At 35.5% G+C, this 11,475-nt stretch overlaps 1 protein-coding gene across 1 annotated transcript; it reads left to right on the top strand.

Annotated features, from left to right (window-relative positions):
• Positions 1-1,979: 1,979 nt before the first annotated feature.
• Positions 1,980-11,302, top strand: LOC103981903 (ubiquitin carboxyl-terminal hydrolase 18). The gene is made up of 11 exons (XM_009398663.3): positions 1,980-2,536; positions 4,278-4,476; positions 4,562-4,650; positions 4,770-4,855; positions 4,933-5,101; positions 5,237-5,360; positions 7,249-7,406; positions 8,546-8,630; positions 8,738-8,950; positions 9,020-9,081; positions 9,529-11,302. Exons 1-11 carry the CDS (start codon positions 2,244-2,246, stop codon positions 10,760-10,762), a joined length of 2,712 nt encoding a protein of 903 aa, XP_009396938.2. The 5' UTR covers positions 1,980-2,243; the 3' UTR covers positions 10,763-11,302.
• The last annotated feature ends 173 nt before the right edge of the window (positions 11,303-11,475 follow it).

Below are 11,475 nucleotides of genomic sequence, written 5' to 3'. Positions count from 1 at the left end.
ATAAGAGTTATTTTAACCACGAGTAAACCACAAGAACTTAAGATATTCATAACCAAAACTATAGGGTCTAGAATGTGTTTTAACCATAAATTATATATATCATTATATTAATAATTTATTGTGAGTCAACGTATCATGTAAGTAGACTAACTACGATTGAGACTTATATGTTATATTTTTTAAAAATATAAAATTATTTTAAATATAAATAAACCATAAAGAGTTGGAAGGTCCATGGTTAAAATTGCAAGTATAGAATGAATCTTAACCTATTATTTTTTATATTAAAAATAATTTAAAGTAAAAAATATTATATATTTTTTAAAATCAACAATCATAAGAATGATGTTATATAAAATAGTATTCTAATGTAATTGTTGGAAACAAATTAAACGGCACTTGTGTACACGCATTACTTAGCGATCAAGGAGTTTTGCTAGACAAACGCCCACTTATTCTTTTGTTGGAAGCAATATACGAGGTATATATATTTTCTGCCGCAAATTGAAATGAGACAAAAGTTTCTTAGGAAAATTCCTTCCTCATTTGACTTTTAATGCTTAGGGATTTTTCTATTCTCATGAGAATTTTCTAAATGCAGTCCAGGTTGAGGCAATTTGACTAAGTGAGATTGACAAAATCGACCTTATTAATTGATATAAATAATCTCATTTATATAAATCAGAAAACATCTTTAGAGTCCAAACCTAATTACTTAGATTGCAAAATGTCAATCTTACGATTAATTGCAATAAGGACCACATTCTCTTTGGTCATTTATTGTTTTAATTAATCAGCGGATAAGTTCATTATTTAATGGAATAAAATTATTCTCGGGTGCTGTTAGATGCATATTTAGAAAATCTTAATCAATATAAATATTATATTTCCATTTATGCAAAAAAACTTAATTAATAAGTTAATTGGATATCCATTTTTAATTTTAACCCAAACAAAATAATATTAATATCTCATTTGTGGAATTAATAACTAATATTGTTAATAAATTTTTTTTTGGAATAAATACTTCACTTTTGAAAAATTTTAATAGTAATATATCAGGTATTGTTCCATAGTTAATAAATATATAATTATCATGTCGGAAAACCTACACAAAACACTATATATATATATATATATATATATAATGGATTATTGATATATAATTGAATTGAATTGCCTCAACCAAACAAAGTAAATGATGAATATCATAAATTTTGTTTCATGTACATTCTTGAAAAGGATATTACTAAACATAGAAGCTTATCCTTTGGAAAAAAAATAAATGATATAACTAAAATTTAGTATGTAAATTTGATATTTTTCATTACAAAAAAAAACATAATATCTATATAAATTAAAAAAAATACCATATCTCTTTTTTGATAATTTTGTTATGAAGTAAAATATTCAAATCAACAATCAAATACAAATTTACAAAGTTGAATCCAACATTCATTGTCTATGTGTGAGAAAAAAGTTAAATTTTTTACCACATATATACCTTCATATACAAAAAGTATATAGAATTATTCTATAATTTCTTTTAGATAACAAAAAACTTAAGAAAAATATCTTTTGACATCCTCCTCCTATCAAAATCTATACATTCTCGAGATATATATAAAAAATAATTATGTTTTAGTTTTAGGATTTTTATCTCTTCACATAATTTTTTTTATATTTTTGATTTTTTATCGTATTGATTATAATAATAAAAAATAATTTTCAATTTTATTTAATTTAAATTTAATTTGATAATCTCCACTTTTCTTGTGCAAAATATAAGAAAATCCATATTATATCCTTTTCTTATGTTATAAATGACGACGATAGAGAGGGACTAACATGGGCCATAGTATGGGTTAAGCAACACAGAGTTTGGAATCATGGGCCACTTAAAACCAATATATTGCCTAAAAAAGAATATTTAGGCTAATGATAATTATAAATACCAACCCTCCCCTTTCTCTCATCTCTTCGTCTTTCCGGTGCCCTCGAAACAAGGCTTACTTTGGAAGGCGACGGAAAGCGAGAAACCCCATAAGGAAACCCTTGTCAAGGCTCGATCGCTAACGCCTTCCGATCCCATCACCGTCCTAAAATTTCCGATTCCTATAATTGATTTGAACGACGGGGTTGGAGTGCGAGAATAATTAGGAATTCGATCGGTCGCTTGAGGGCCATCGGAGGTTGATGATCCATGGAGCGCTTCTGATCATTGCGGAAACCCTAGGTCGTAGATGCTCGGCGCCGCCCTCCCCGCGCTGGATCTCTCGGCCGTGCTGCAATTCGCGTTCGCCCTGCTGCTGACCCTCTCTGGGGCGCTCCTCGTGGTGAAGCGTGCCGCATCCAGGTACTTCGTGGTCGACGCCAGCTTCGAGGCCGGCTCCTCCGGGTACGAGCCGCGGCGTTCGATGTCGATCGGCAGCGGCGATGCGGGCGGGGAAGGCGCGGCCCCCGCCGGCGGCGCCTGCGCTACTTGTGGGAAACCGGGGAGCAAGAAGTGCTCGGGATGCAAGAGGGTTCGGTATTGGTAGGTGGCTTGCAGATTCTTTTTCGCGTTGGTTTTGACGTCGATTTGGGCTTCTCGTCCGAAATAAAATTATCTACTTGGTTCGGATGAACTGTACAATTATATATTTTCGTTATGATTTTTTGTCATTTTAGTTTAAAGATAAATAATCGGTTGCTTCATGATTCATGAAAAACGTCAGATAACTTCTTGATTTCTTTGCTAGGCGGACGGTCCTTAGACTGATCCCTTTTCCTAATCACTGCAATCTTCATTAGTGATTTTGATCCTTACGGAAGGTCTTATCAAGATCAGTTATTCACATCAAAACATACCGAGGTTTAATTTTCTAACATTCCGATTATTTGGGTCATCACGGTCCAAGTCTTGAGAGTTTCAACCTTCAATCTCAACCAAATAATAAAGTGAGAAATGCATACCACTCTTAAGTATGTAGTTTTATTTTGAAGATATGTCTATGGAAGTTTCATTTGTTTCAGTCTGAAACTAACACTATGGATGTAAACAAGCTAGTAGTGTGTTTAATAAATTTTTGGTGTCATGCCTCTTTTAACAAATTTTTGGTGTGACTAATGGTTCAGAGCGAGTTTGTAGTTGACTTAAATTATGTTGCGACATAGACTAGTGTCAAGTCTTCCCATTTTATCTGATGATTCACTATTTACTTGTGCAGGTGTAAAGCTAATTTAGTCTTCCTGTACCTTCTGAAGTCGAGTATTAATTTTGTAACTACTTTCATTAGAAGAATTATTGTCCTTTTAGTTAAGATACTTCCAGTCTCAGTCCTCTGATGTTAAGGTTCAAAGAACCAATTTTTGTTCTTCTAAGTTCATAGATTGATTAGTGCTCATTCTTGGTTCTCATAAGGGTTTTAGAGGGAATGAAAGGCTCATTTAGAGTGATTGTCCATATGATTTGATATGAAAACGAACTTCACACTTATTTAGCGGTTTGATTGGATGGAAAAAAAATTGAACAGCAAGTCATTGCCAATTCATTCTGATATCTCCTTTTTTTCCTAATATTTCGTGGGATTCCTGTCGCTGAGTGTTTGGGCTCTATGGGAGAAAGCATTTTTGTGCTAGCTTAGTTGAGGTAGCCCTGCATCTTCTGGAGTTGTCCTCAAATGACCTATGCTAAATTGCCTAGAATCCCACTTGGTAAGCCTCTATTTCTATATGTAATACAAAGATCTTTAGTTTAGTATGGAATGAATTCACGTAGTAATCCAAAGGGTGGAGACTGCAAAGTTTGGGACACAATATGAGTGATATCGGGCTCTTACACAGTTATTTGGGGCCGTGACACAATCCTCAATGTTTAAAGTTTTGAACTGATTCCAGGTTTCTTTCCTGGCTGTTCTTTGGTTGCATTTTTCATGTGTAGTTCCACTTGCTGCTTACTTTTCTTATGTATCTTCTAAGTGTTCAAAATTTTTCAATAAGTTTTGGGTTCTTTGCTCCATTTACAAAATTATTATGTGTTATGCAGGCTATATGCCACTTAATCTTTAAAATAAATTTTATAAACCAACTACTGCGAAGTCAAGATTTTGTTTCTAATACAACATGGATGTTGTAACACATATCTTATTATGTGCTTTTCTAGTAATGTTTATACATAGTCTGATGTTGTCATTTGCAGTACCTTATCGTTCCTTTTCCCACTGTTATATTTATCATGTAATTTTTTAATGCATAATTTAACAAGCTTACGAGAAAAATATATTTTTCGTATTCAGTTCACAAGCATGCCAGTCAAAGCATTGGAGAGCAGATCATAAGTTTGAATGCAAACAATTGAAGTCATCAGAGCCAGATAAGGTAGACAATGTTTCACCAGGTAACAGTTCTTGCAGAAGAAGAAAATCATCTGGGTTTGGTTCTATTTCTTTGGTCCCTGCCCGTGGAACCTGTAATATCCTACAAGAACCAAAGAAGGTGATTTTTTTTTCTACTGAGCCTTATAGATTCACCTTGTTGCTGGTATTGGTTACTTTGTGTTAACAGTGAGTGCTTTCTTCAGATTCTTTTCCCGTACAATGAATTTGTGAAGCTTTTCAACTGGGATAACCCTGGATTTCCACCTTGTGGGCTTGTGAATTGTGGGAACAGGTCAATAATATTTCTGGTTCTTTTTTGCTTGATGGTATTGATGTTTCTACTTATTGACATCTAACAATTAGGATATTTGATAACCATTGTATTCATTTTGTTTTCTTCTTTTTGTGCAGTTGCTTTGCTAATGTGGTTTTACAATGTCTGGCATGTACACGGCCGCTTGTTGCCTATTTATTAGAGAGAGGCCACATTAGAGAATGTAAGTGGCTGGCTCTGAGCAGGCTTTTGATTACTCTGTGATTCAATTGCTTATGTTTGCCACCTCTTATTTCTTAGGTGTCAGAAAGCAGACTGATTGGTGCTTTCTATGTGAGCTTCAATTACACATTAAGAGAGCTAGTGAAAGTCGGCATCCTTTTTCACCTATCAATATCCTTTCTCGGTTGCCTAACATTGGTGGAAACCTTGGCTATGGAAGACAGGAGGATGCTCATGAATTTATGAGGTGCTTCACCCCTTGCTTTATCTTGAAAATGCTCCAGGACCTTAGTTTACCTACTATTTTGTTCTGATGGCCTCTGCCTGTAGTGCTAACTATGTAGTTAAGAAGTCTTCATTGACTTGATCATGCTACTTCTAGGTTTGCAATTGACACAATGCAATCTGTTTGCCTTGATGAGTTTGGAGGTGAAAAGGCACTTGATCCCAGCACCCAAGACACAACCCTTATTCAGCATATTTTTGGTGGTCATCTTCAGTCTCAGGTCGGATGCTCAATAATCTGTAATGTTATTGCTGGAATTTGCTTGCATATTACTGGAATTTGAATTTCTTTCCAAATGTTTGATAATTTCACATTACCTGATGAAATTGCAATGATGAATTTGTTTAATAAAATTTTAGCTTCAGATTTCTTTAAGCTACATGGTGTATAATATTCTTAAATCAATCATTCAAGCCTTTCCTTTTCTTGTCTTCATTCTTGTTCGATTGGTTTTTATCAATCTCAAAATATTTCATAATATTGGATTGAAGTTCTTTACGTTGAAGTGTTGAAATATAATATTCATGTCAAGGGTTGGGTGCACATGGTTATGCTAATGTTAAAACAAGCAGCCAGTATACCATCTCATTGGTTGAAACAAGCCTAGAGAGTGTTATGATGTCTATCCCAACACTTTTTGGTGCACCATATCTATGTAAAATTTACATATTCACATAATCACATCGATGAAAATGTAGCATAAGGTTTGCGATTTCGAATCGTACCGCCCGGTATCGGCTCGCTCAATATAGCCCTGTATCGAACGATACGAGGCTGTTTCGAGCAGTAATCGCTTGCTACCAGGCGGTATCAACCTGACTGAGGGAGAAGCGTCGAATAAGGAAGAAGGAGCGGGCATTCGAAGAAGAGGGAGAATCAGCAGAACCTCGACGTAAACTTGTTTCCATGCCCTTTCTCAATCCCGATTTAGTACAGCCCTCGCTCGACAATCCCGACCCAAGAGGTAACAGTGAGGAGAGTCATAAAGAGGAGGATCTGGAGGCGTGGGGATCAGGTGAGGCGGCGGCTAGAGCAGCGGAAGCGGTCTCCTTCATCGCCTCGTCCGCGACTTTGCGACCTTCGTCGCGTTCTTCGCCAAAGGCCTAAGACATCTGCGACTTTTGACGTCTTTGTCGTCTTCTTTGCCGAATGCCACAAACGAGGCGACAAGAAGAAGAGGAGGAGGCGACGTCGCCGAGGTTGCATACACCTTTTTTTAAAATATTTTTTAATATATATATATATATATATATATATATATATATATATATATATATATATTTATATATAGGTGTACTGCTCGATACACCTTGATGTACCGCTCGGTATGTTATACTGTATCGAGCAAAGCTCGATACACTAGTACAGTACGAAATTTTGAACTTTGAGCATAAGGTCAAAATATATCAAGGATTTGCTCGATACACCAGTACGGTACGAAATTTTAAACTTTGAACATAAGGTCGAAATATATCAAGGAACATATGTAGCTACATTATCACTCAATCCCATATGTAAATTTTTGCATTGTGTTTTATGCATGAGATGGTGCTCATTTTGCAAACTAAAATAATTTTTCTTAGAAGTATTCTGTTTGTTAATGTTCATCCTACAAAAGTTAAGCATATCATAGTGATAATTCTCTGAACTACATATGCTAACATTTGACAACATATGTAACATAATACTTGAGGGCTGTCCTTGGTACAAAGGTAAGATTGATTCTTTCCAACCTTGCTGACCAGGGTTGGAGTTACAGAAACAACTTCTTTATCTGTAGTGCATGGATCCTGCATTGATGGGTGTCTTTTGCACCTTCGTCCTTTTTATATGTAACAGAATGTAACAGAATGTAACAATTTCATATTAATTAGCTCACCTAGTAGCCTAAGCTATTCTCTGATACCATATCGATCCATCATATGGTGTTGCCTAGGTTATTTGCCTATGCATTGTAATGGTTCTTTTTCATCTGCCTGCTGATATATAATTAAATTTACTCTTTTTTTGTATACTGGTTGAACCAAAAATTAGTTCTTAAGCTTAAATGTCTAATGCCAGTTCTTGTGTGAATACATTATTCATACACTGACACAAATTAATCTCAGGTTACTTGTACACAATGCAATACTATTTCAAATCGCTATGAGAATATGATGGATTTGACTGTTGAAATTCTTGGTGATGCTGAATCTTTGGAGGAGTGCTTAGATCAATTTACGATGAAGGAGTGGCTTGATGGGGATAACAAGTATAAGTGTGATGGGTAAGCATTTCTGATTTGCTCATAAGTAGTATGATTTGTTATTTTATAGTATATCTTTTATACAATCTGCGTAAGAACTTTGTCTTAGGATGATTCTTCATCCATATATTGAGATTACATCTCACTGTTTTCAAATATCTGAACCCTCTAGCTGTTGAAGTTACATTTCTTAATGGGTTTAAGTTTGAACTATGGTTGCTTATCATATGTATGCTTTCTATGTTAATGAATGGCATTTGTGACACGAATAACTGATGTAGGGTATCGTATGCCTTTGGTCATCACTATGTGCATGTATCTCTTTTCCTTTCCTTGTTTGTGGGGTGACAGCTCTGTTAGTGTCTTCTATCTGTAGGTTTAAACTTGTTTTTCTGTTTATTTTGTTCTTCAGAAGAATATTGTTAACTGCTCCATGAATTGTAGATTGCATTTTAGAATTTGAATTCATTTGTTATGGTTATAGATTGCAGAAGATTGCCTGGTCTATCAACTTGTCAAAAGCACAAGATTTCTGAATGCAATTTTCTGACTAACCACTTAACATTTATGAATCTGAGAAGAAAGGAGCACCACTACATTCAGAAAACATCAACATATAGTCATGATAATTTAGTGTGACCTTTCTTTTTTCTGATTGTTTGTATGAATAGAGTCGGGATTGGATGCCTATCCTGTAAAGCGTTGACAGTCTACTGTGTCAATAACCATAATTCTTTTGATCTTTGTGCAGAGTTTTAAAGGTTTTGTACTTAACATAGAGCATCATAAGATAGTCCCAATAAGTGCATGAGAGAATTTGCAGTACCTACAACGCAATTACCTTTATGCCTAAATCGTCGAGGGCCAAATCGTCTTTTCATCCATACTTTTGCAACTTTTTCCCAAATCAAATACAAATGGAACTTATGAATTTAGTTTGTGATCTAGCATTTCCATATAGTGTTTTTGTTGTCTAAAAGAGCAGCATCTACCATTCCTATATAGTCCTCTAAAACTACAGCTACAAGCATGCTGTAGAAATAGACTTTGTTGCAAGAATTTTATTTGATACCTTTCCAACTTATTAGGCATAAACTCTCGTTAATAAACTAAGAACTGATTATTATTTGTTCTAATTAAACTAATTTTCTTGTATACAGATGCAACGATTATGTTAAAGCATGTAAATGCCTTACAGTTCATCAAGCTCCAAATATCCTTACAATTGCTCTGAAGAGATTCCAGGTCAGATTTTTTTTAATTTTAAAGTTATATTATCTTTGGACATTGTGCACCTTGTTTCACTTTGTGGGTGCTAGTGACACTGAACCTCCTTTTTTATAATTGTACAGAGTGGTAGATTTGGTAAACTGAATAAGAGAGTTACTTTTCCTGAGAACTTGAATCTTACTCCCTATATGAGTGGCAGTAGTGATGGAACTGACCTATATACACTCTATGCTGTTGTTGTTCATGTGGACATGCTAAATGCTTCATTCTTTGGCCACTATATTTGTTACACTAAAGATTACCAAGGAAAATGGTACAAGATTGATGACTGCAAGGTAATTTCATATATTTTTATTCAGTTTTAGGTTATTTGATACTTTGGCTTTACTAGTATCATATTCCAGGTGACGAACGTTGAAGTGGAGGATGTACTTTCTGAAGGCGCTTATATGCTCTTATACAGCAGGTAAAAGTTTTATTTGTTTTTCTTTGATACTCAAAATCAGAGTAAAAATGTGGTATTTAAGAATTCTAGTGTAGTAATAGGTGAGAATATATAAACAAGGTTTGTTGAACTATTCTTGCATTGTATAGTTTGTTAAATTTAATTTTATTATATTATAATTTCAGTTAGTATATCACCCAACAATTTGTTGGTGCATTTGCCTAGAGATGTTGCTGTGATTTCTTACATACAGGAACAGATTCTTAGTGATCATGCAATAGGATATGTCTAAGCAATTAAATAAACATATTTCGTAAAAGGTGAAATTTATGTTGGTTTATCTGTTAAATTCACTTGTCATGATGATTTTTTTTGTCCCAACTTGCTTTGATTTATCTGATTAGTAGTTTTACCTTCATCAATTCATAAAATTATTATGAATAATTCTCACATAATTCTTATTTTTAGGACAAGTGCACGCAAGGAGCCTTTTGTTAAGCATGTGCAATCTCAGAATACAAAGCAATTAGTTGAGTCAGCTCCCAAGTTATCAAGCCCCATCGGTGTTTCCTGCCTGGGGTCTGACATAGATAACCAATCAAGTCCTCCTGAACTTTCCATGTTTAGAGACACAAGGAACAAGAGAAAATTAACAGATGATGTCGATCCTGCAAAGGTCACAGAAGTGGATGTTATGGTCTTGAATACACCTTTAGTCGAAAAACCAGCAAGTGTCCATAAAAGTTTAGGAGATCTAGATTTCTGTAATTCATCATCAAGTTCAGCAACTGCAAAGAGTCTTGAAAAAGAGAGTATTGGTCTTTTCTCTCCTATGCCTGACTACTCTAGTGGGGAGAGCATGCAATTAGATAATCATCCAGAAAATTCTGAAAATAAAGTTGATGCTGAAAAATGTCAAAAACCATGTGCCAGTTATGATGCAAGCCATATCCTAGAAGATGGTGAGCCAACTAGAGAACCATCCACTGTGCAGATTAATGATGATATGATTATTGAGCCATGTTCCACTACTCCCATTACTACTGAGAGTGTAGTTTCAGAACCTTCAGATTATTCATTTGCCGAATCAGATCGTCCAGTGGAAACATACAGCCAATTTGATTCATCTCTTGAAGTTAACCGTCTGGATGGAGCCTCAGTTGATAGTGAAGGAAGCATGGCTTTGTTGTCAAGTCAGGAAAATAGATCCAGTGGAAAATCTAAGGCAGTGTTTTCCCGTGGTTTCCTTGATAAGCCTGCAAGAAAGAAGACTTTGGATAGTACAGAAGAAAAGCAAAATCATAAACACCCAATTGTTGATGTCAACAAGCAGAATGGTCACTCCAATGGTCATTGTAACATTGGACTGGCAGAGTCCACTGAGACTGGTGAAAATATTATTTCAGGTGATATGCCCTTTGTAACTCGTGGCTTCCTGCAGAAGTCTTATGCTAAATCTTCAGACATGAAGATGAGAGAACCTAAGAAATCCGAGCATCAATGTAGAGTCAATTGCAATGGTTCTGCTGAATATGCTTGTAGTTCTGCAGATGAGAGCATAGAGTTCAGATCAGCAGCTCCCTGCTGCAATGGAGCTAGCTTCATGCAAATCGACAATGACAAATTCCCTGATTCTGCATCAGTTAGTCAAGATAGGAACGAGGAACAACAGTTTGCAAGGACGGACGACCAGTGCCATTGATCTTTAGGAGCAACAGCAATCTTGCACCAGGTGAGAAGCTACAGCCACCCTCAGCGTGCCTAGTTGAGCATAACAGGCTATATAATGAAGAAAATGGTAGTGATAATGTTCAGTGATTTGATTCTGCATTTGGGGAGGTTGATTGACCAAAGATCTAGGAGAATTTGTTCTAACCAAGAAGCAGACGCCACTGGATTTGCCTAACCAAGACAACATCAGTCCCATCTCCCTTGGACTAGATTTGCATGGACTCACACTTCCACTGAGGAAAGATGTGGAGGTGGGCCTCTGGGTTTCCTTTCAATTTCTTGGAACCTCAGTTGCCTCTATGATGCCATGACAGTGTCATTACATCCTACTGTACATCTTGATTTATTCATCTGTTGTCTAAAGGGAATAAAACTATCCATTACATCAATCCAAGCATTTGTCTGCTGCTCTTAGCTGCCCGTAGTTTTAACAGCGAGTCCATGTGTGAACAATTGATATGATCTTTGTGGAATTTTGTTTATGATTAAAAGCATTACACAGTATGATATATCTCTCTCTCTTGATAGCATTTCTTTCTTGGTTTTAGCAGCGCGTGCATGTTGTGCACACTTCAATCTGCTCTTTCAGAATTTTGATCATTTTTGGAAAACGTAATTTACAGTATTTATTTCATCCTTTCTCTTGACATCATTTCTTTATTCAATCAGCTACTGGAGTTTGAT

This window comes from Musa acuminata, chromosome BXJ1-1 (genome assembly GCF_036884655.1).
Source record: "Musa acuminata AAA Group cultivar baxijiao chromosome BXJ1-1, Cavendish_Baxijiao_AAA, whole genome shotgun sequence".
Taxonomy (NCBI): domain Eukaryota; kingdom Viridiplantae; phylum Streptophyta; class Magnoliopsida; order Zingiberales; family Musaceae; genus Musa; species Musa acuminata.
The sequence above is the reverse complement of the archived record's forward strand: the minus strand, read 5'-3'. Positions and strand labels throughout refer to the sequence as shown.